At 39.0% G+C, this 25,862-nt stretch overlaps 1 protein-coding gene across 2 annotated transcripts; it reads right to left on the bottom strand.

The window, feature by feature from the left end:
* Nucleotides 1–6,034: 6,034 nt before the first annotated feature.
* On the bottom strand, nucleotides 6,035–25,285 carry CLK4 (CDC like kinase 4). 2 transcript variants are annotated; one of them, XM_030572044.1, is made up of 13 exons: nucleotides 25,064–25,285; nucleotides 19,553–19,710; nucleotides 18,221–18,446; nucleotides 16,895–16,985; nucleotides 16,433–16,499; nucleotides 12,764–12,880; nucleotides 12,496–12,662; nucleotides 12,282–12,376; nucleotides 10,336–10,465; nucleotides 9,336–9,418; nucleotides 8,162–8,241; nucleotides 6,382–6,469; nucleotides 6,035–6,294 (listed from the first exon to the last, which is right to left on the bottom strand). In XM_030572044.1, exons 2-13 carry the CDS (start codon nucleotides 19,708–19,710, stop codon nucleotides 6,154–6,156), a joined length of 1,443 nt encoding a protein of 480 aa, XP_030427904.1. In that variant the 5' UTR covers nucleotides 25,064–25,285; the 3' UTR covers nucleotides 6,035–6,153. The 2 variants fall into 2 exon arrangements, with proteins under 2 accessions (XP_030427904.1, XP_030427905.1); XM_030572045.1 differs by lacking the exons at nucleotides 16,895–16,985; nucleotides 19,553–19,710; nucleotides 25,064–25,285 and having other exon boundaries at nucleotides 18,221–18,246.
* Between the last annotated feature and the right edge of the window lie 577 nt (nucleotides 25,286–25,862).

The following is a 25,862-nucleotide window of genomic DNA, read 5'->3' as shown; positions in this document are numbered from 1 at the left end:
GGTTAAAGTGCCTGATCTTGTTTGGAAACGTGTGTTTGCAGGAAACTGGTATTGGACAAAATCATGAAATAAACTCATATTATGATTATCAAAAACACCTTCTTGCAGTTTGCTTATACCAAACTGCCCCCCTTTTATTACTTGCATTGCAATGTATCATGCAAACTATTTATTTAGGAGTATCATAGTCCCCTAACCTAGAAAAAGTAATGCTCAGACAATTCTACAGTTTCCTAGCCTCTGGCACACATGCTATAAAATATAACTTGTAATTCCTCTTTGAGGAACAGATTCTGCCAGCTTTACTCACAGTTAGTCCCATAGACCCAAGTAAGGGTGGCAGAATGTGCATTTCTAAGAGATGTTGGCATAATTTTAGGGATAAAGTTTTGTAGGAGCAACTGCATGAGTGGGGAAAGAAAAGAGAAGACAGAAACTGTGAATAAATCCTTGGTCTCTGTTGTAATATACAGAAATCAACTCCTAACACACCATATACTAACAGGTATACATTTAAATAATACTTTCCTCTTCTGTAAGCCACCTCATCCCACTTGTTCATTCTGTTGCCATGGAAATTAATATAATTTGCTGATAAGCACCAGAGCAGAGGATTTTTTTGGAGTTCCAACAACTGAGAAACAGATGCTAGGAAGGAAACCCCAAGTAAATTGTTGTAAGCAAGCCTGCCCTTTGCTGAACTTTCTTTTAATGTCTAGGGGGTGGGATCCACCAAGGGGTTTAAGGACCACAACACTGATATCATGGCACCTAACTTGTAGGCACCTAGAATATCAGAGGAACAACATTGTGAGCCACAAAGCTGCGTTAGGCACCTAAGTTCCCTATACAATGAACAGGGAAAACTAGATGACTACAAGTGCCATCCCCCAAAATGGTATACAAGGTGGAGTGCTGCCTAAACTAGCCAATGGGAGATGCCCACAGGAGGAGGATGTGTTAGGCCCCCACCCCTTTCTCCTAATTAATCGCTTAAGTGCAAGCTCCAGGGAGGCACAGGAACCCACTGCCTGCAGTCAGGTAGCTTAGGCACCTAAGCACTTTTTGAGAGATGAGGTAGGTGCCTCCACAGAAAATGTCTGGAGAAGCCCCTGATTAGGGCACTCACTTGTGACCCAGGTTCAATCCCCCACCCTCTCTGCCAGCAGGGGAGAAAGGATTTGAACAGCGGTCTCCCAACCTCTGGAGAATGCTGTCAGCCTTCAGGCCACTCTGATGTTGAGCTTCCTTAGTCTCTCCTGGTGAAGCTGTTGCCCTTTACATAAATAATGAGAGTGATTGAAATAAGGGAACAGGACCCAGGCCCTCCTACATGGGTCCTCTAACACTGGTCTAAAAGCTGTAAAGTGGGCGTGGACAGTAGCAGTTTCTCCTCTGCCAGATTTTAAATGGGACCCAATCTGATAGGTGGCCTATTAGCATGTCTGCCAGATTAGACCCTCCTCATGATTTAGGCAGCTGACCACCACCAATTTTCTTATGGTTTTTGCATCATTCTGGTGCTTAGGTGGAGGATAGGCAGCAGCATGCAGAGGTAGGAACATAGGTACTGAGGGAATTTACAGCTGGTCTAGAGTGAGAATATCAATATAGCTACTGCTCTCAGGGGTGTGAAGAATCTGCAGCCTCCCAGAGACATAGCTGTAGCAACCTAACCCGCAGGCGTAGACAGTGCTTGGTCAATGGAAGAATTCCTCTGTTGATCTAACTACCACCTGTCAGAGAGGTGGATTACCTACCCTGATAGGAGAAGCCCTCCTGTCAACATACATAGTCCACATTGGAGCACTGCAGCTATGCTACTACGGAGTTGCAAGTGTAGGTAGACCATCATCCTCTAAAAAATTTAGTGGCTGAGTTTAGGTACCTACAGGGATCATCAGGAGTTTTGTGGATTGCAGTGGAACCAAAGTTTGGCTTTTAGGTGCCTAAGTCCCTTTGTGGATCCCTCCTTTGCTCCCAAGTACATGTATTGTCAGAGTGGCCAATCATAGGTTCTGAGAGGAGGCACATGCAGGAATTAATCCCACTTTGCCAGAGACTATTAATTTACAAGTAGTCCATGTTAGTAGGAACAATACAATACAATACTGCAACATACAGATCCAGTAGAGCAATGGATCCTATAGGCTTAGCTGATGGTGAGAAAAATGGAATTGCAATGTTGGCATAAGCAGCTCCATGCACAGAGGAGCAGTGCAGTAAAGTATGTAGGCTTGTGAGAGTGGTTTATAAATGACTCAGTAAGATGGAGGACTTTGAGAAAATACAGACTAGATCACTCTGGAGAATAACAATGTTCTAATGCTGAGGAGGCATCAAATGTCTTCTTGCACTTCTGTACCATCACCATTATGGCACGGACTGTTCTTCTTTCCAGGTAAGCTTTTTCTTCCTGGCTTGCTGTGAATCTTTATTCTTTCTCTGGGTCAGTCTAAGGTTTCAACCTTCTGGGACGGGAGACATGCCTTGCTCCATCTCTGTGATGACTATGTGGCTGTCTCTTGCACCTAGTGCCTACATGTCAACCTTGATGTGGATCCCACCTCTCTTCCCTTTCCATCAGTTCTTTCCCTTCGTCTTTATTTTTGTCCCAAATCTATTTTATTTTTGTTTCTATTTTTCTCTCCATCTCAGTTCCCTCACTTTTCTTCTTTCCTCTGAATTTTCTTCCAGTTCACTTCTATTTCTCTCTTCTTCCTATTCTTAATTCCCTTTCCTTCTCTCCTATTTTCCCCATTCTCTTTTCCAGTTTGTTTGTCCCTCCTTCCCCCCTTAACCACAGGGCTTCCACCTTGTTTCTAACACTATTCACCAGAGGGCTCATTCTGGAAGGAAGGGAAGATATTGGTGGTGCTGCACATGGAAGCAAAACCACACAGGTGAGTTTATTGCCACATTAGCCAACATGCAATAAAATTCTAGTGCAGTCAGGACAGCTCCAGCTTTCATATAGGCTAGCAGGTTGAGATAAACACATAGGGGGAGCCTACAAACAGCCTTGTCCACACACATTTTAAGATATGTTAACCATGGTTAAACCTCCCTCTCTCCTCAACCCTCTGATTTTTTCCAAGTGAAGATAACACTGTGGGAAGTCAAGGAAGAGAGCAAGACAAGTTGGACAGACATCTTAGAAGAGGATTCTGGAAGTTTCCTGGTCCCCAGCTGCAGCCACAGCTCCATAGTACTTCTAAAACATCTGTGGAACCTCTTGCACTCAGCCAGGAAAGGTCTTATTCTACACTTATATCACCTGCATCACCATTTAAGACCCCCAGAAGAGCTGCTATTTATCTATCTATCTTGATTTTACTTTTTCTGTTAAAGTTGAAAAAAAAATTGCATTTCCAACTCAGAGCAAACAAGCTAGTGCTTGTGGCTGTGATGTTTCCTATTCAAATCTATCACTGTAGGAGCCTATGAAACATCTTTTAGTAGCTGTGTTATTGAAGGCTACAATACTCACTTTTGAGCTAAGTAGAACAGAGCAGAGACACTGATCTTCTCCCTTCAAATTTCTAGACTTTCCTGAGCCTGGTAGAACTCCGGAGTTTGATGAGATAAATGCATTGTTAGAGTTATTTAGACTAGGTGGTCATTGGAAGGACTGCTACCTAGGCAGAAGCCCAACAGCTGCCTCTGATTTGCATAGCATTGCCATGTGAGCTCACTTTCTCCCCCTTTGCCTCAAAGATCGCTGTGGTAAATACATTTGAGAGGACTGAAATTAACAAGGGAAATTACCCATTTGGGAGAGGCCTATATTTCACAGCAGTAAGTATTGCAGATAGGAAAGAGGAATGCATCACCTCTCTCTCCTTCTATAGGTGAAAGAGTACTAGAGAGGTGGAGCTTGCAAGGGAGCGGAGGGGGAAGACTATATTGAAGGAGTGAGTGTTATGAAAAGATAATCACGCATGGTGAGTTGGTATGTACATAGAGAAGAATGGGCTGTGATGGATCTTCTTCAGCACAATTCTATTGTTTCAAAAGAGTGGTTAGGAGATCAGATGAGACATAATCAGACAAGCAGCTTTGTCCCAAGATCTAGTCTCCACCCCTACCCAAAAACAGCAATGTGACCACTAATCTGAATCTTATTCTGATTTATGGATCACTTAAAGAAACAGCCTCGGAGCCTGGTGTCTAGGTTGCAAGCAGCCTTCTGAAAAACTGAACCATTTTTCTGTTTTTTGCTTTTAAGGAAGGCTAGGTTGAACAACATTTCGGCTGTAAAGAATTCTAAATGGTGCACACCTCACTTCCACACACATGCACCTTTCCTACATAGTCTGTAGGACTGCACTGCAGCAAGGTATGAAAATTAAGTAAAGACCTGGATAAATAGCTGCATCTTGCACATCGCCAAACCCAGACTCTTATGGGGACCATCAGTTGAATGACATTCCAGAAGCACAGACCCTCCCACCTAACAAGCCAGTCATGCTGTGTCAAGTGAGTTAAGTAGCACTGAGTAATACAACAAAACCGTGATTCAGGTAGGAGATGGGCTGGCAATCAGTACCAATTTTTTCTTGAAAATGTCTGAAAAGGACTTGATTTCCACAGTCAGCAATTATGACTAAGAATCCATCTTCTCTTCCCCCCTCTTTTGCACCATTGAAAAGGCCTGCCAATCTTATGTTCATTAAGAAAAGTTATGAGTTCCTGAGGTTAAAGCAGAACTATTACTTCTTAAGAAAATACAGACCAACTTCAAGAGACTATTTAAATCATGAAGACTTAATACTTGGGGAGGAGATTATGCAGGTGTCTGTTCCATTAATGATGATTTTGCTACAACCGGGACAGAAAAGTGTAATGGAATTTATTTAGCATTCAACACACAAACTTCCAGTGATGCAGATGGAAATTCGTATCCACCTTTTTGGCCCCTGATCCTACAAAGAGAACTGCACGTGTGAACTGATGTGCCCATGTGCAGCACCCACTTCTGTGATTGTGCATGAATACAGGTTTTCCTTGCAGGACCAGGGTTTCAATGATTAACCTTTGTTCAACTTTTGACAGCCACTGATACTTTGAGATGTCATTGCAATTCATAGAAAAAAAACCAACATGATTTTTACAGCTATATTCCTGCTGTATTTATCCACAGCTGGCCAACCTAAACTTATTTAACAGAACTACAAATTTGCAAAGAGTCTCTTCTGGTAGTCAGAAGTTTAGTGATTCCCTCACCCTGAAATCCATGGGTAGACAATACTTCCTCCACCCTCTTTTTCATTAGAGTAAAGGGACAGGGTTTTATGTTTGGGAGAGCAGGAGAGTCCCACAAAAACACTCACTGTGAGGCACTACTAAGGAAATTGTTGGTGTTTAGCGATTCAAACAAACGTAAAGTGAAAATGTCAGTGATACTCTTAGTAGACTGTCATCTTAACCAAGGAGTACTTGCCAGTATGGGCACCAGGGCCAACAGAAATTTCCAGGAATTCGGACTAGTCAGATTATATGTATGCACATGTGCATTACACCAAACACTTGGAAAAAATGACCCATGCAAATGTACACTCCCCTCTCTTTAGATTTGCAATTGTCATTAACCATAGTTCAGAAGATTACTGCTCGGTAGGTATTAAATAGTAAGGTTACAGTAAGATCTACTGAATTTGAAAAACAAAAAACAATTAAGGGCTTTTAAAATTAAACTGCATGTAAAATATTTGAAATATTTAAAGGATACTAGTTTATAATGTTACATGTCTCCATACAGAAAAATATGGGTACATACCTAATGTTAGGTACATATGCAACATTTTTTCCAGCATCGTTTAAGCTTTAATGATTAAACACATGGACTCTTGTTTCAAACTAAAGAAAAAGGTGATATTTGTTAGACCTATCTGTGAAAGAGTATTAGTATGCCAAGTTTAAAAAACTGCAACCTATTTCAAAAAATAAAACTTACTTTTAATTTTTACATTTTGATATCCATGATTAAGACAATAACTGACCAACAAGATAAACATGGCTGTGATACAAAACATATGGAAATATTTAAATTTAATGTACAAAATAAATTAAAGTTTACAAAAATCTCATGCTAGCTCTGTTGACTGACACAGTCTATGTAGTCTCCTCGGAGAAACACATAAGATCTCTGAATTATTTATTTTTTAATAAGTCAAAGAAAGGATGCTGCAAGGCTTCATCAAGAGTAATTCTTTTGGCTGGATCATACTCCAACATTCTGCGAATTAGGTCAAATAGATTCTGATGATCTGAGTCATGACAATGCATTAATTCCTGAAAGAAAGAAGAAAAACTCATATACACAGATTCTTCACAAATATGAATCCAGCTGAGAAAGAAATTGATAGCTTTGGGTTTTACCTTTAATGGTTTACAACGTCTCCTAACATATCGACCTGCAGAACTATGTTCATCCCAGTCCAATTGGTCATGCTGAAAATAGCGTTTTCTGCATAGAAAGAGTTTTATTAAGCAATATTTTGTAAGTTTGATCCTGGAAATATCTACATCTTTCTAAGTAATTTTGAAACAGCATAAAAATGATGTATACTTCATATCCCTCTATACCTGGATTCAAGAAAACCTTTATTTTCCAGCTAACATACATACATGAGAAAACCTGGTATCTACTGCTATATCAGAATACTGACAAAGCAGGTTAATTACTTCATTTTCCTTGGCATTCAAACCACTAAAAGCAAACATTTAAACTATATTTACACGACCGACAAGTTAGAGAGCCAGAAGCTCCAAAGAAGAGAGAGACTTGTCCTCAGCTCAGACTGGTACATGTAAAGGAGAGGATGTCAGCCTTACTGATTTTTAAAACTTTTGTTAGTCTTGTATCATAATTTCGGTTTCTTACATTTAATCCTTCTAGTTTTTGAAAAAAAGTTGTCAAAGTCAAATTCTTAGTACAACTGGATATTATCAAAGTCTTCAGGGACTATATTCCCCAAACACCTAAAAGCTACTGGGTCCAAATAAATGCTTGACAAATGCACTTGTCGACAGCAAGTAGGATGATTTTTTGGGGGGGAAAGGATGAGGAGATGGGGGTAGGGGAGGATGCAGGAGTCTTATCCAGTTTCTGCCAAATATAAGCATTCATTCCGAAAAATAACTTTTGAAGCTTATTTGTAAAAGTAACCAACAAGCAAGCAATTAATGTAACTAACACAGTGCTATCTTCCTGAATCTGCAGAGAGGCTGTCTAAAGCTTAAACCCATGCACAACCCATAGCCCAACCATCCAAGCCTGTCTTCTGGAGGTGCCTGTTGTGTTGTGGAAAAGAAATCCTTCCTTCCAGACCAGACCATTCCAAAGTACTCGTATTACTCCATGTCTGTTTCTTTAGTCTCACAAATGGAGTAACCTTTGTGCTATTTGCCTCTCACTCCACCCCTCACTCCCAATGTGCTGGGAATGGATTGGCACAGTGGCAAATCCACTAGCTTCTCTCCAGCTCCATCCCCCAAATCCCACTGTGCACAGAGATGCAGGGATTTTATAAAGAACTAGACTCTGAAGTGCATCCCATGCACTGTCCTCCCACATCCTCGACCCACTATACAGCAGACCCACACCACTTCCACACCTCACCAGTTACAAGAGTGTCCTCAGACCCAGCTGTCTTGCCCCAATAGAGAAGAACAGACTTCTTTCATCTCAAAAGACTGTTGACTGTGAAGTCTCTTTCTCTAAATCCATCCATCTCTATTTATGCTCTCAACACTGCTAGGTGTTGGAAATTTTTGGAATGTTACAGCTATCTCCCTCCCAGTCCTGCTACCCAAATTTTGCATGCACTTTAAACACCGTTGGAAAGTACAATAAATCTTCTGACTAGTAAGTTACTGATGGATAATCACCTGCACAATTTAGATTTTCAGGGGCTGTTTTTGGATGCTCTAGAATTCCTAGGCACAAATTATAGCTCTATAGACAAACATCTCATTGCTTAAGCACAATTTATAATGTATAGCACTTCTCTGGCTCCAGGATTTTCACTCTGCTGAATTTCAAAGTACTACAGCAAGAGAAACGTTAGATTTTCTCTAAAAAGGTCACAAGAATCATAAGTGTTACACAACCTAAATACAGGAGTTGCTATTAGGCCCCTCCCCCCACCATATTTACCTTGATTTCTTAATCATGTGAGTTGGTAGAGGCCCTAACATTCTCTCCATCATTGCCAAGTGTTCTTTACTATCATGTGTCTGTAGAAAAAAAGTCATTACAATTTATACACTATTTCTTCCCTTCCACTTAAGTATACTTATTCTACACATCAAATGTCAGCCATTGCTTTATCACAGAATCATTACACATTACCAAAAAATCAGTTATGCAGCGCTGTAAATAGACACTATACTTTCCAATCAGAGTAAAGTGTTCCCTGAACAAAAGTTTATAATCTAAACAAGATCATACATACACATTTAATTATTCCTATCTTATCAGCTTTTTTATAGTCTAGACAGTGTTAAGGAAATTAATATATACCCACTTTAGCAGCAAAATTTGGTTTAAGATATTGTAGACAACAGAATTTTCTGAGTAGATCTGTATTATAACAATTTAAATTTATAGTGACTTTCATCCTTCATGAATATTATGCTTAAATACCTGTTCCTATTATAATCATTTTACTGATGTATAGTCTGAGACACAGACAGAATGAGTGATGTGCTTGAGATCACTCAGTAAGTCAGTGACAGAGTTTTGATTAGAACCTAGAGGTACTCACTCCATCCATGCTCTAACCTATTAAGACATGTAACTACCATGTCAAAGGTTCTTGAAAGCATAGGAAGCCTTTTAACATCATATCTCCTCCTATTCATCTATATAATTGCCCCTATACTCTCCTGGTCATATGCAGTATAAGAACACCACAAAGTCTATGGACTTGTGGCATACCTAGCAATTCACCATGTTCATCTGAATTTATTTTTTGAAACTTTAACATCAGCCAAAAGACTACTGGAACCTAGTTCTATCTACTTCATTCCTTCCTGTAAATCACCACATCTACAAATAAATTATGTAACTTTTGGTGTTTTGCTTGAGAAAGTTATGAAAGCCAAGAGAATTTAAAAAAAAGGATTACTTTATATTTTGTAAGACATTGTATGTAACATCATGTTATCTTTATATAAATGTATCACTATTTACACTTTCTATTATAATACTTAAATTTGCAAACACATTTTATGCCTCTTATATTTTCATTCTTTTAAGTAGATGGCACTAGAAAATCAAGTCAAGAGCCCATAATATAAAATGGTATAGAACTGCTTAACATACATACCTGAAATACTGTAAGACCAAGGTAATATTCAATTAGAATGCAACCTATACTCCAAACATCACAGGGCTGTGACCACCCCAGCGCTACAAAAGAAAAAAATTCCAAAGCATGTTTAATTTTTAGCTTACGCTGAAACTGTATAAGTTACCAATCAACTTCCACCTAATGTTTGCCTAATTCCTAAGCCATTTGTCCTTACAATTTTTCTCTCCCCGAAATAATTTTGACAGTACAGAAAACAGAATTTGGCTTGAAAAAAATGAGACCTGTCAGGTTTTTTTAATGTGCAGTGTTATCGTAGCCATGCTGGTCAGGAGAGAGAAGTTGGGTGAGGCAATATCTTTTATTGGACCAACTTCTGTTGGCAAGAAAAACAAGCTCAAGCCATACAGAGCTCTTCTTCAGATCTGGGAAATGTAATCAGCAGATAGGTTTACACTGCAGCTAAATACCTGTGGGCTGGCCTATGTCAGGTCACTCAGGCTTGCAGGGCTTGGGCTGCAGGGCTACAAAACTGAGGTGTGGATGTACGGGCTGGGGCATGTACAGGGACCCAAAGCTCAAGCTCCAGCCTGAGCCCGAACATCTACACTACAATTTTACAACATCTGGGCCTGAGCCAGCTGACACAGGCCTTTAATTGCAGTGTAGTCATACCAAGAGTGTCACAGCCAAATATAAGGCGGAACAGACGGTTTAGCACAAGTAGTTAAAATATATTTCAAGGTGCCGTTCAAGGTGAAATGGCCTGTAAGCACCTCTCTGGTCATAGGTGGGGAAAGGAAGAGTTAAGAATAAGAAAGAGGCTTTTTGTTGAGCTATTAACAGGGTAGGCCATCATTACCTACTAGATGGTAATAGTAGAAAGGACCATATATTAAATAATTAGGACTGTCAACAACTAGTTAGAGCAGTTTATGGAAAATAATGATGCTGTGGAGTGAATAGTAGTTAAGGACCAAGATCCCATATGTGAGAAGGCCTGAAAGTCTCTACTGACCTAAAATAACTTCAGGAGCTCTGTAATGTCTTGTAGACACTAAAGTACTGTGATGTTCATTATCAAAAGTTGCACTTCCAAAATCTACAACTTTGATGTCTGTGTTTTTTAGTGTGCGTTCATCCCGCTTCTGTAACAAACAACATACACGTGTTAAGCATGTCTGTTAACAAAATGTATTTAAAATTCTAGGTTCATATACAATTTTAAAATACCTAACAGGTTTCCAGTTGACCTAATGACATGATAAACTTCCAGCCCAGCCCTATAAAACAGCACTTCCTCCCTACATTTACTCCCATTCAGCCCAACTCTAAAAAACCAAAATGAAAAATCCCACAATACATAAAGCAAAAGGAACAAGCTTTCCAACTTGTCCTGAAAGTCAGCAAATATGGGCTCTGTTGTACTGAAGCCCAGTGCATGAGCACATATGCACAAATGGAAATTCCAAAATCAACATCCGCTGCTGAAAATTCTTTGCCTCTGCTGAACATATCTTAATATTTTATGCTAGGATGTCCCAATACACTCAACTAACCAATAAGACATGAGGCATAAAGTGGTTTCTAAAGAATGCATGACCCAAACCACAAAGGGTTTTATAGATCAACAACTTGAGATGAACTTTAACTTAACTGGAAGCCAGTGCAATCTTTGAATCAAAGACAATATGTTTTCTGGGAGAAGCTCTGCTGACTAAGTGGGCAACCACATTCTGTATAGTGCATAACAGCAAGTCAATCTGGATATGACACTAGGCATGGATAGCTGTGGCAAAATCTACATCCAAAATAAAATTACAACACTTCTTGCTAAAATGCAAGTAAAAAAGCCCTCTTACTCATTATGTTTTCTGAACATTCAAAAATAGAGGATCCAAAATTGCCAAACTGCCAGAAATTGCAAACCTTAAGTGACAAAATGCAAACTCAATAGAGAAGGCACATATTACTGTACTTCTGCCCTTTCATCTGTTTGTTATCCTTAATGTTACACCTCTCTTATCCTTCTCCATGCCCTAAATCTTTGGTACATGCTGATAGAGACAGTAACTTACACCACTGTAGATCTAAAGAAACTGAAACAGAACTGGACCTCATCCACAAACCGAGGGCAGCAAAGCCCAAATTACCTCACTATTTCCATAAGCAGCTTGTGCACATTAAAAAAGGAGGGGCAACATAACAGAACACTATGTTACCTTACATGGCAAAGCTATTAGGCAGACAAGCAGTTACCCTAATGCTATGCTCCGAGTCTCTCTTAAAAAAGAATGGCAAGTAACCCTCTCCATTCCTGGTCAGGGCTCACTGGCATACCACCACCTCACAAATACAGAAAAAACAGCATAGACACTTGTCCTTGTCAACTGCCAGAACATTAACCAACAACAGCAAACTGTTCTCCATATCATAACCAAAATTGATAGAGGTCAAGTAAATCTGAGGCATCATCACTAGTGTCGCTACAACTTTCTAAAAAGATTCCCTGAAAAGGGAGATTAAATGCAGGGCAAAACTGGTACAATTCTCAATACTGAGAGAGTTTCTTGAGCAAGGACCTAACAAGCACTTCTTAAAAAGACAGTGAAACTATATCTCCATGCTGGACTTTTGTGGCCAGGAAAAGCACAAGTTCAACTCACAGTTCTTAGCTCAAAAGTTCTCTGTGAACCCCCAGAACCTCAATAAGCAACACTGGACATGTGTGAACTATCAGATGATATTGTTCTGCCACTTTAGAGATTGTTTGGTTGAAATCAGACCAATCTTGTCCGTTAAGAGGAAAGCCAGCCCATCTCAGTGAGCATATGGAAGGTAGGAAAGACAACTTTATTTATCACTATAACTTTTACACATGGCAAGTTAATTTTTAAAAGACCAAAGTAAAAGGTGGTGGTAAGCACAGTCCAATGGGAATTGGAATAAAAGACGTAAATTTACCATTTTAGAGTTGTACTTTACTACATAGTCAGACTCCACAAACAAAATATTTTCAGGTTTCAGATCTGTATGAGTCAACTTATTGTGATGTAAAACTACAAAAGAAGGAGAAAATGGAAATCAATATACACACACACATACACAATTTTATTTATTTTCCTAAAAAAAATTAGATAAGCATGCAGACATTAATGAAAACATTAAGTTTACTTACAATTTATAGACTGGCAAATCTGATATGCCATCTGTCTAATGTCATTAATATGAAATGGCAAAAAGCTGTTTTCTTTAATAAAGTCATAGGTACTAAGTCCCAGCAGCTCAAACACAATGCAAACATGACCATGATGATCAAACCATTCCAGCATCTGGACACAGCGGCTTTAAAAAAAAGGAAAGAAAGTGAAGTGAATACTCAACTCATATATGGTTCATTTTGCAAGTCTTTAACTCTTTTGCTTATATTCCATGTTTATACTTACAACGTGCTGCTGGGATCCATGGTGTTTAAATACTCCAATACCTGTATTTCTGAACGGGCTGCTTCACGGTATCTACTAACATTTTTCACAATTTTAACTGCTACATGCATTCCTCTCCTTTGGAAAAAAAAAAAAGATTTAACTATATTAGTTCTCAAACATCTAAAATTCGAACACACCCTCACCACCAGGGACACTCGAAGATTGTGGCCACAGAGAATTGCAGATTTGTTTTTGGCCATTTAATTTTAGCACTTGAAGGCAGGACAAGCATTATATGTTTTTTAACAGGAGCTCTGGTTAATCAGCAGGAAGCAAGGTTTTACACTAGCTTCAGTTTCTTCCAGATGGCCTCGAGATCTCACCTCAAGCAGCACGTTACAGTAGTCTAATCTCAAGGTGACAAAAATATTGAAAAAGGGTTTTCATTTCCAAAGAGGGGAAGAGTACTTCAAATAAGTTTCTCTGCAATATACACCACATTGTTCTCGCTGTTTTCTAATGTCTCAGCTGGCTGCAGTGAAAATTAACTTTGATAAGGTATAAGAATTAGCTTACTTTTAGATTAAAAGCAGCAAAGAGTCCTGTGGCACCTTACAGACTAACAGACGTATTGGAGCATGAGCTTTCATGGGTGAATACCCACTTCGTCGGATGCATGGGATTTTAGATTAAAGGCATGTTTCCCACTATTGTAATTTGATAAATCTGCATGTTTTTTGTTTTATAATGTTAACGCTGTACTTAGGGCTGTCAAGTGTTTAAAAAAATCAATTGTGATTAATCGCACTGTTAAACTATAATTGAATATCATTTACTAAAATATTTCTGGATGTTTTCTACTCTTTAAAATATATTGATTTCAATTACAACACAGAACACAGTGTCCATGCTCACTTAATTTTTTATTACAAATATTTGTGCTGTAAAAAACAAGAGTATTTTTCAATTCACCTCATACAAGTACTGTAATGCAGTCTCTCTCTCTCTCTCTCTCATGAATGTGCAACTTACAAATGTAGATGTTATTACATAACTGCATTCAAAAATAAAAATGTAAAACTTGAGCGCCTGTAAGCCAGTCCTACTTCAGCCAATCACTCAGACAAACAAGTTTGGTTACATTTGCAGAAGATAATGCTGCCCTCTTGTTGTTTACGTCACCTGAAAGTGAGAACAGGTGTTTGCAAGGCATCATTGTAGCCGGCGTCGCAAAATATTTACGTGCCAGATGTGCTGAAGATTCATATGTCTCTTCATCTTCAACCACCGTTCCAAAGGACACGCTTCCATGCTGAGAACGGGTTCTGCTCGGTAACAATCCAAAGTAGTGCATATCGACGCATGCTCACTTTCATCATCTGAGTTGGATGCCCCCAGCAGGTTGATTTTCTTTTTTGGTGGTTCGGGTTCTGTAGTTTCCACATCAGAGTGCTGCTCTTTTAAGATTTCTGAAAGCATACTCCACACCTCATCCCTCTCAGATTTTGGAAGGCAGTTCAGATTCTTCAACCTTGGGTTGAGTGCTGTAGCTATCTTTAGAAATTTCACATTGGTACCTTCTTTGTGTTTTGTCAAATCTGCAGTGAAAGTGTTCTTAACGCGAACAACATGTGCTGGATTATCATCTGAGACTGCTGTAACATTAAATATATGGCAGAACGACGGTAAAACAGAGCAGAATACATACTATTCTCCCCCAAGGAGTTCAGTCAAAATTTAATTAATGCTTTTTTTTTTTTTTTTTTTTTTTTACACGAGCATCATCAGAATGGAAGCATGTACTCTAGAATGGTGGCTGATGCACGAAGGGGCATATGAATATTTAGCATATTTGGCACATAAATACTTTGCAATGCCAGCTACAAAAATGCCATGTGAACACCTGTTCTCACTTTCAGGTGACGTGAACAAAAAGCAGGCAGCATTATTTCCTGTAAATGTAACCAAATTTGTTTGTCCGAGCAATTAGCTGAATAAGAAGTAGGACTGAGTGGACTTGTAAAACTTTAATGCCTATATTGTTTTGTGTTTGAGTGAAGCTATGCAACAAAAAAATCTATTTTTAAGTTGAACTTTCTTGATAAAGAGATTGCATTACAGGGCTTGTCTGAGGTGAACTGGAAAATATTATTTCTTTTATCATTTTTACATGCAAATATTTGTAATAAAAATATAAATGAGCACTCCATTTGTATTCTGTGTTGTAATTTAAATCAATATATTTGAAAATGTAGAAAAACATCCAAAAATAATTTCAATTAGTATTCTTTAAACATTGCAATTAAAACTGCGATTTATTGCGGTTAATTTTTTAAATCGCAATTAGTTAATTGCATGAGTTAACTGCAACTAATTGAAAGCCCTAATTGTAATTTTGTCTCTCTTAAAACTGAGCACGGATCCAAGCAATTCACCCTCTCTCACTCATTCAGATAGAATGGTAATGATTTAAAAATCATTCAAGATTTAACACCAAGATCTTGAAAAGTACTATTCAAATGACAGCATGAATTAACCATCAAAAAGAGAAAAAGAAATCAACTATAACAATGTTAGTGGAACAGGAGATATGAAACACATAGTTAATTACTTTAATCTGCAGCTTTAAGTACATTGCTGAAATGATCCAATACATACAGAAGGAAGGAAGGGGAATGTTTTGATCAAAAATATGACATTTCCTTGATAAACAATCATAATATTCTATAAGGAGAACATTGTCTTATTGTGTGTTCATAAGAGGTTTGATGGATATGTTGAAAAACTACTGTGATCTAGCGGATTGAATAAATTGCTAGTAGCTAGAAACTCCGGTCTCAAACTCTTGAATAGTAACTTCAACAATAATAATGCTGGCTCACTCACTGTGTGGCCTTATCTAAAGCAATTTCTCTGAGTTTAATTCCACATTCCCTTGCATATCCAAAATCCCCCGAAGTCAACAAGAGTTGTAGGAGCACAAGAAATGAAGGACTGTGCCACCTATATTTCAGTTTCCCCATCTGTGATGTAGAGATAATAATACTTATCTATGCCTGGCAATTAATGAGGAGTTGCTGTTTAGCTGTCATCTGTACTGTACTTTTTAAAAAGTAGTGTTAAATATTATAAACTGGCCTCCTTCTGAAGGAAACACTCTGCTAGCAGACATTTTCCAAGGGAAATGTGATCACAGAACAAACTTATGCTGTCTGAGAAACAGAAAAACAAAGATATATTCCATAACCAGGAATATTTTTTCATATATTTTTCAGTTTGCTTACTTTGTGCACCCACCAGCATTTTGTGTATAACCACAGTTTCACTGTTTCCCAAATGTTGTAAGTGCTGTATGTGTCTTTTGCATAGCAACAGGATAGAGAAAACAGTTAAAAGATAGTAAAATATAACTGAAGAATCACACAAAAATTGACGGGCAAACTTAGCAGCAGGTGCAATAGTATCTGAAACTACATTTATTTTTGAAGTGTGACTAGATTTCAGGTTTGTGATGTTCCCTCAATACTGATAAGCACAAAGACTCCTTCTTAGAATATATGACATGTTACATTTTATCTGAATCTGTATTTTGTGTCAAAGCAATATAACATTTGGACTATCATTTCTGACCTCAGCCAAGGGGTTTTGTTGAGACAGTGCCCTTAAGAAGATGACTAACATACTTACATATTGTGATCAATGCATTCCACTACTTTTCCAAATGCCCCTTCCCCTAACGTGGCAATAATTTCATCTAAAAAGAACAAACACAAGTTCAGAACAATTACTGACCTACTCAACCAATGCTGAATGTTATTAATGTAAGATTTTAAAATGTGCCATTATAAAAGCATAATTAAACTTAAATCTCAGCAATTGAATATGTTACGTTATTGGATAAGTGGCATTGAAACAATTAGCTAACAACTATCTCTTGTTCTAATCTCAAGCTTCAGTTACTTCTTTAGAACTTTTGAATAATAATATTTAAATTCTACAGAAAAGATACGCAAAAGAACAAAAAAGCACAAAAGAACAAAACAAAGAACAATGAAGATTTCTTTAGTCCCCCTCCTCTGACATACTATTCTAAATAGAGTTTCTGCTGAAAACCTTTTTTAAAAAAAAGTGTTGAAAAATGTTCTATACATCTTGCTCTTAGTACGTCTCCACTTTCACAGACCAGGTGACCCTCCTCATCATCCTCTACACTCCTCGATCCTTTCCTTCGGTGACTCTTCTGGAAACGGCACCAAGATCGTCCAGCCAATCAATATATCACAGTGAATTCAGGGCAGAATACGCCAATTCATTCAGCAGGGAGACATTCAGGCATTCAGTTACGCACCAGGGCACGAACAGTTGGCAGGAGCAATTTCAAATTCAGTCCCCAGAAATTCACAGGGCACAGTTTATGTTACAGAAGAAAAACATGGCAAGGAACAGATTTTCAGATAAATACTTCAAGTGATAAAGCAACAGAAAATAAAACACAATTGTCTCTCAAACACTGGTTTAAGTGAAGACTATGATTAAGACTGCAATATCATTATTTACTAATAGCTTGCTATTAAACAGGAAAAAATCTTTATTGTATTGCATATATACAGACTTTTAACCAGGGGAGAGTTCCTTGTCTGACCAGTAAAGGTTTTAAAACAATGGTTTTAGAAATAAAAAAAAAATCAAGCAATATTACTTTTTTTCATATTCAGAGAAACAAGAGAAAAATTTACTCAAAAAGCCCTTGAACTGCAGTGTATAATCTAACACATCTTTCTGCTTCTACTGAAGAGTAGGGAAGTATGAATACTTAGAATCATAAAACTTAGAGCTGAAGATATTCAAATTGGCACAGTAAAAAAAAAAATTCAGATAGCATGCTTATCCAATCTTCAATAAAACATTCAACAGCTATTAGTCAGACATATGATCAAAATTATGTGAGGAGCAAGGTATGGAGGTGAAGTGTCTCTCTTTTAACATATTACAGGCATCAGCTGCTTGTCATGTTTATCAAATTTAAATACAAGGGTACATATTTCAATTCTTTTTAGTACTAGAGTTCAGTGGGGTCTCAAACTGGCTGTAAAAGAGCTGTTTGACCACACTGTGACAGTTGCATTGTGAAGCAGGAAAGGTGCCTTCATTCATTTCCAGAACAGAATTTACAAGATGTCAGTAACCTAACTATTGGCCAAAAGATATTTCCAATGGAACCAAGTCTTGGATAAAATAGTACTAATGATATTTTTTTCCCTAGTACTATCTGTTTACTATGTACCAAAATTCTCATCTAATAAGTGTATATACACACACACACACACACACACACACAAAGAGATTCAGCTATGAACCCTTTATATATAAAATATATCTGTCCAAGCTACTTGTGGCTTAGGAATTGAAGTTTTAACATTAAGTTAAGAAGTCTATCACTAATCTATTAATAATAAAGTTAAAAATTACTCATACCGAATGTGAATGGTGACTGGAGCAATGATGTCTCTTATGCTTCCTTTTATGACTACTTTTCCTGCTCCGACCAGAGGATTTGCTATAGTGGTGATGGTGACTCTTTTCATAGTCTCTGTGATAATGCCTGTGGTCATATCCTTCACAGAAGTCATTTCTGTATTCCTCAACATATCTCCGGTCATGATGATCTCTCTCATTTATGGATCTATCGTCCAATGAATGACTGAAAATACATTTAAAGTGAATTTTCTCCATTTTAAAAATACTTGTGGTCCGACAAGAAAAATTACTTGAGTTGCTAATGTTTAACTGAACATTTATGACATTTTTATTTACAGCACAAATTCTGCTTTACAACATCTCCACCTCGAGCAAACATCTAGAGATTTTCAGTCTAGTTTATATGAGGGAGCTGGTTTCGTCATCTGTCTAACACATATTACCTTACTTTGGAATTGTGTAAGAAGAATAACTTGTACAAGTAACAAGAAATCCATATCCAAATAGGAAATATTTGTCTAAACACCTGGCATAACTCCACTCCAACAACTGAAAATCTCTCTTTAAAACATACAAAAATCAAAGATAAAGTGCAAGCCCACTCTTTCTTTGGTATACACCAATGATCCTCTTCCATGTCCTTAAAACATACAAGCATAAAGACAAACTTAAAACCAATTTGCCACCCTGAAAAATCTAAAAAGGAGCTACTCCTCTTATTAGTACTCTGCATTAACACACTAAGAACTAGAGAGATTTTTGGGGTTAAGACTCTCCTCTCAGAAAGCAGGGGCCATTAAAGCTGCAGAGCAAGGAAAAGAGCATCCTGTGTTGCCACACATCCACTCCTACCATTTTAGAAGCAAACTGATGAGCTCTTTAAAACATGGTCTTCCTCTCTCAAAGGAAGAACACAGAACACCTATATCCCCTCTTAAAGGAAAAAAAGAGAGAGAAAAGACACCTGAACAATGAATGAAAGCAATCTAACCCATACTTACTCTCTTATGAAACATTCTAAGAGAGCAAACCTTCATCTCCTTCCCCTATCCTCATATACATGACAAACATTTTATTTGAAATTTAATACTACATATTGTTGCTATGTGGGTATTCACAGAAACAGATTACATGTTAATATTTTGTATCAGATTCACAATTAAATAATTTAGATCATTGTATCAGTAAAACAAATTCTTAAACCTGGCAAATAATGAGCCAAATCCTAAAGGAATTACCAGTCTTGTCTACTCAAAACATTTTTTTGGTTTAAATTAATTTTAGTTACAATTAGAGATATTAGTACTGGTAATCCAAAGAGTCTTTTACCTGTCTGAAACTTCAAGATGATGTGATTTATCAGGTTTGCTTTCTTGTACACTGCTGTGGGACCTCTTTTTGCGTTTATGGGGAGCACTGTGCTTTCCTTGATCCCAGTTCTTTCTATCATCCCACTCAGAGCAATGACTTCGTTTTGAATGTCGCATCTGTCACAGAAATATTTAAAAGGAAAGAAGGGTTATATTTTAGTATACACAGCAATGATACAGTCTACTAACCCAGATTCAACAGCCTAGTTCATACAGAAATCAGAGTTTACTGCCGCTCATTGGGGGTGGCTTAATTATGCCAGTGGGAGAGCTCTCTTCTGCCGGCATTGAGCAGCTACATAGGAAACCTTACAGCAGTGCAGACATAGCCTAAGAGTTGTATAGTTAGGACTCTGTGCTGTCATGACACAAAAATGGTTATGGACTAAGTCCTCAATCCTACACTGAGGGCTTGTCTTCACGTACAGCGCTGCAGCTGTGCTACTATAGTGTTTTAGTGAAGATGCTACTACGCTGATGGGAGAGCTTCTGCTGGCATAGTTAATCCACTCCAAAAACTTCAAGAATGTTTTTCATCACTATGCAAATTAAGGAATATCGATGGAACACAAACCATTAAGGACTTTTAAAATGTGTTATTTACAAAATTACAGGTAGCAAACTGTTACGGGAACACTAAGTAAGAGGTGGGCTGTTAGTTGTGACACAAAGAAACCCTAGATTATATAGTAGGGGGCCTCGCTTGCAGGATGTTTGATTAAGTGCAACAATTTCAAGTTAATTTAGTGTCTACTCCAAGGATCAGCAACCTTTCAGAAGTGGTGTGCTGAGTCTTCATTTATTCACTCTAACTGAAGGTTTTGCGTGCCAGTAATACATTTTACATTTTAAAGTTTTTAAAATGTCTCTTTCTATAAATCTATAATACATAACTAACTATTGTTGTATGTAAAGTAAATAAGGTTTTAAAAGTGTTTAAGCAGCTTAATTTAAAATTAAATTAAAATGCAGAGCCCCCCGGACCAGTGTGAGTGCCACTGAAAATCAGCTTGCCATAGGTTGCCTACCCCTGGTTTAGTCTTTTTTTTGAAGACAGAGTGTGGATGAATGAAGATTTAAAAACCTATCAGTCACGTCAAAGTAACCCGCAAGGACAAGTCTGATCCTCCGTTGGGGTTTAAACTTCCAAAGAGAAGGTAGTCAGTGACAAAACAGAAAAAAAAAATGTGTTTGCCAGCAATTCAAGAGGTTGTGATGGGATTTTACTTTGGAGAATTAGAATCTAGAGAGAATAATTCTTGGAAGGCAGCACAAAGTTCAAGCATTTATTGCTTTTTCAAGACAGACAGAATACTCGCCTAAACGTAAAATAAGGAAAGGTGTAGTAAGGGCTGGAAAAAACAGGTTATCTTAAAAAACTCAGGGTTGAGTAAATGTGGAAGAAGTGAGTAAATGTTTCCACAAATAATTTACTTGTTTTATATAAATGCTCTGTGTTCTTTTTTTTCCCCTGACTTCTTAAGATCGGATGTGTACATAAATCTTTTTTCACCCTAAACTTGTTACATTTAGTTACAAAGAAAAATAAAACAGGGATAACTTGTCTAACTTAAGTAACTTACATTTTATGATAACACTGACATTGTCTTAAGTGACGACTCAAGTGACTGAAAAAAAGTAATTTGCTTAATAAAAGCAGTCTTTGAATAAAGATGGAACAAAACTATTCCAACGAGGACATTTTTTGGAAATCTCTTAGAACAAGAACTGCATAATAAGGGACCAATCTACATGAGAAGGATCAGGGAATTTTTACTTTGCCAATGAACAGAGGTGTGGCTAAAAAATGGATAGCAGCAGCACAAATTATTACAATAATCTTTTTAGGCACAGATTATGGATTAAATATGCAGATTCTTTTATTAGAGGCCTTGGAGCTGCCAGATTCTCTAGAAGCAGTACACTGTACAGAGTCAGGAAAGCTCAATCCATTTCTCTCTAATACAGACAATTATCCTGCCTTTGTCACTTCTAAACTTGACTACTATAACAATCTATCCAGAACTATCTTGGAAAGGCCACCCAGAAGCTTCAGCTGCTTCAAAATATAGCTATTATTTACCACAATTTAATTGGGTGAGTCACTAGAAGCAAATTGTTCAAGTCTTTGCAAATCTTCCTGTTCATTTCCAGATGCATATCAAGGCACTGATAATCTTTAAAGTCCTGAACCTATGAGACTCGGTTACTTTGAAAACTTATTTTCATTTTACATCTTTCCTCAGTTGAGAATATTGTTACTTTCTTTAGCTCCAATATCCATAAAAAGAAAAGGTATCTATGACATAACCACTCAGAGGTCATGTACATCTGTGACATCACCAAGGGCAACATGGCCAATCAAAATGCAGCCTTGAATCATCAGTGTCCTATACAGAATTTCTTCACTGCCCAGATTTATCCCTCATGCCTCCATAAAAGCCAACAGCAGTACACCTCCTCCCTCCTCTCCTCCAGGTTTTTTATGGAATATGGTTTCCTGGTCATTGGGCAGTAGGGGCTCATAGGAGCACTCTAGGTGGCGATGCTAGCTTCAGGCCCCACATCCATATTAGTATACTTTGTGGAGAGGAGGAAAAGAAAATCACCTCCTCACTTGAAAAAATAAAGTGAAAGAATCCATTTTTCATTGTTCTGGGCTCCAACTCACTAATACAAGGAAGGCGAGAGAACCCTTAAGTCAGTCTTTTTGAGGAGAGTGAGGAACGGACAGGAATGAGAATAGTCAATGGTATGGTGCAAAGGAAAAGACTGAGATAACATGTATATTCTCTTTAAAATATTTATTTACACAGAACTGAAGTTTATAGAAGTTTGTTTATTTTCAAACTTTATGCCATAAACTAGTGTATGATTGTAACTATTGTTTTTGGTGCTGTATATTAACATGGGTACTCAAAAATAAACAGTCTTCAAACATTTTTTCCAATAAAATCCACATTATAACAAAGCTTATACAATTAGCTCTTTATATATTATATATGTAACTACTATATAAACCAGTGACTCTGTGTGTGTGTGTGTGCATATTAATTCAGAACATAAGTTTTAAGATATTGCACAGATTTATTTCGCCAATCTCATTATAATCCGGAGCCAGATTTTAGAATTATCTATAGAATCACATTCTGAACTCAGTGCCTAGGTAAATATGCAGCACCACAATACTATAATCCATACCAACCACAGTTCATAAAACTCCATTAGCACAGAACTATGCAGGCGTTTTTCAAGCTGGCTGCTCTACCAGAAAGAAGTGCAGGAGCAGATACAGAGTTTCTGCTGTCAAAGTGTTCCATGTAGCCACTGCTGAGACAGGCACATGGCACTACTGAGAAGCAGAAAAAAATTAGGGAATAGCTATACAATCAGGAAATCAAAGTCCATTTGTACATCCAAAGGAGTCTTCTGAATACATATTTTAAAATGTGGAATAAACTATATATATATAAAAATAATGTGCTACTAACTCACACCATCTGTATATTAAGACAAAGATTCTAAAATTGAAGTATAAAACTAAATCATACTTGAATACGATTGCAATGAGAAGGCAAATGAATGACCTTTCATTTCAGAAACTGATCGTTGACAGTTATCAGCAATTCTGACTTGTCTCTCTCCACACCTGAAAGCATTTAACTCTGAAGTTTATACAAAGAATATTACAAAGTAACAGCATCAAAATGTTAATTTGATCAATTCGCTTTCTTTGATGTCTGACAATCGTAAAAAATCCTTCCTACCAAATTTCTTTCAAACAGATTTTAAAAAAATCACTTCTATCACCAGGTTTTAAAAGAGGAAGCAGAGTGTTACAAGAGAGGATGAATCAAAAGGTATAAAAAGTATGGACTAAATCCTGCAAACGTGGTTAACTTTACTACTGTGAGTAGTCCCAGTGAATTCAATGAAGTTACTCAGAGTAGGGAAGTTAAGCATATGCATAAGCATTTGCAGAATCAGTGCATACCTGACTATATTTTCAGGGAGAAGCCATTCCCCCCCCGTATATCCCTCAATCCCTCACCTTTTGCCTCCACTCCCTACTCCAAAGTCATTCCTCTTTATATCCACTCCTCATAATCGAGGACTTCAATTTCTCTCTTTTGGGGATGAGGAATTTTCCTCTTCCCTTCATTCAGCTGCAAATTAATGAGAATTCCAGTTTTTATTATCACACCCTAACTAATTCAGTCTTGCAAGAGTGAGGCAGCTGTTAGGCTGACTTAATTTTCTGGTGCACTCCAGGCCTAACTCTTTCACTTAGGGGTGTGAAAAATCCACACCCGTGAGTTGTGTAGTTAAACTGACCTAAATCCCCATGTAGTCAGTGCTATATCAACAGAAGAACTCTTCTGTCAATGTTGCTACTGCCTCTTAGGGAGGTGGATTACCCACAGACAGAAAAAACCCTCCCATTAGTTTAGGCAGCATCTACACTAAAGCACTTCAATGGTTCAGCTGTGCCATGGCAGCATACCAAGTGTACACAAATTAAATGCAAAGAGGGACCCAGTCAGTACTAACCAGGGACCAATCATGCAAGGAAAGGGAAGATCCAACTCCCCACTAATTCCAATGGTCTCACATCATCACGGGGGGCAGGGGGAGAGGATGGGCAAGAGGAGACCAGTATTGCTACACCCTGAAGAGATGAGTAGGATGAAATTGAAGACCCTTGCTGCTTAGTTTGCTGAACTCACAACCTCCAGGTGGAGGTGGTCTCTGCTGTGGAGCGTAGATTCCCAAGCTCCTCCTTCCAAATCATCAAGTAGCCAACTGGAAAAACAGCTGAGCGGAAGCCCATTGTTCCTTCACCTTCACTCTGCAAGGTCTCAGCCAGGCCCTGCCCTATTGCAAAGCACAAGGCAGCTGTTCACCACCAGGATAAAGTTCTGCGAGCTCCACCCTCCGAACTCATCCCCTCTCATCACGTTTGTGACGCCCGCACACCAGAGGGTTACCACGGCAGCATTTCTCCAACACATCCCCTGGCTTCCTAGGGCAATCTCAGCTACTGACACTATTCACCCCTAAACTGCCTGTGTCCCAGGTCCATCACAGGCCATCCTCCTCCCCGTGAGCTGGCACGGCAGCCACGGAGAACTAGGCCGCCGGATGAGAGCGGTGAGGGCCGATGGCCCCGCATGCGCACGGAAGGCTCCTCCACTGACATTTGCTTCCTTTGCCTGCCCCGATCCGCAGTCGCGGTACAAGGCGCGCGTCTCCCTGCGTATGTCCGGGCTGTTTGACCAGGGGGGTTACCTGCAAACTGGGCAGGTGCCAGGGCCACCCGTGTGAGGGCCCAGCGAAGTCTGTCCAGAAATCAATCACCCCCACGAGCCTGCCCTTCCCCTAGGTCCTTCACCCCCCAAATTACCCCCTCAGAATCTCTCCCTCCCTCCAAAAATCCCCCTCAGGCCCCTTCCCGCCACAATTACCCCACCTCGGGCAGCCCCCTGCCCTGGCCAAGGCGATAAGCGACCAGCTTCGAGCTCAGCCGGCTCGAGTCCACCACGACGTCGGCCTTCCCCGGCCCCTGACAAGAGATCGGGATGCGGGCGGAGGTCACTTAACGGCAGGCAAGGGGCTCAGCCAAACCCGTCCCCGCCCTCCACACAGAAACAAAATGGCGGCCGCCCCCGAGCACCAGAGATACGGGCGGTTCGCTTCCTCCGCCCCGTTGCGGAATGACGTCACACGCCCTCAGCAAGGGATGGGATGAGAAAGGAACAACGGGACCCCGCCCCTTAGCGGGAGCGGCGATTGGGAAGTATTGAGGCTCCGAGACTCCGCCCCCTGGTGGGGGGGAGGGAGATAAACTCCGCCCCTTGTGGGGAAGAAGGAGGTGTAGATGCTTAGACCCTACTTGTGGGGCACTGTAAAGGGAGGCACAAGGTTTCGGGCCTGCTGGAGCAGAGACAGAGTTTCTGCTGTCATGTGTTCCACGTAGCGACTGCTGAGACAGGCACATGGCACTACTGACAAGCAGAAAAAAAATTAGGGAATAGCTATACAATCAGGAAATCAAAGTCTGATTTCTAGTGGGACACAACCTCACAGGAAGGCTGTGAGAGAACAGGTACTGTGATAGCTGCACCTAGGGCAGCTGCTGCTAACCACACCGGTGAATAATGTAGTAATATGTCCTTATTGCTCCTGACCCAGGATTTCCCCAGCTCCTATGCCCTTGGCTGTGCAGGAGATGAAGGAAACGTTAGTACCTCCACCATCTCTCTCAGCAG

This window comes from Gopherus evgoodei, chromosome 8, assembly GCF_007399415.2.
Source record: "Gopherus evgoodei ecotype Sinaloan lineage chromosome 8, rGopEvg1_v1.p, whole genome shotgun sequence".
NCBI classification, from domain to species: Eukaryota; Metazoa; Chordata; order Testudines; family Testudinidae; genus Gopherus; species Gopherus evgoodei.
This window is presented reverse-complemented; position numbering and strand designations above follow the sequence as displayed.

Excerpts from the sequence above, each read along its gene's own strand:
- CLK4 (XM_030572044.1), bottom strand. The coding sequence starts at position 19,710 with ATGCGACATTCAAAACGAAGTCATTGCTCTGAGTGGGATGATAGAAAG. Across the intron at positions 18,447-19,552 it reads CATCTTGAAGTTTCAGACAG|TCATTCATTGGACGATAGAT; the intron begins GTAAAAGACTCT and ends ATGTATTTTCAG. Across the intron at positions 12,377-12,495 it reads GATTTGCCAGTCTATAAATT|TTTTACATCACAATAAGTTG; the intron begins GTAAGTAAACTT and ends CTTCTTTTGTAG.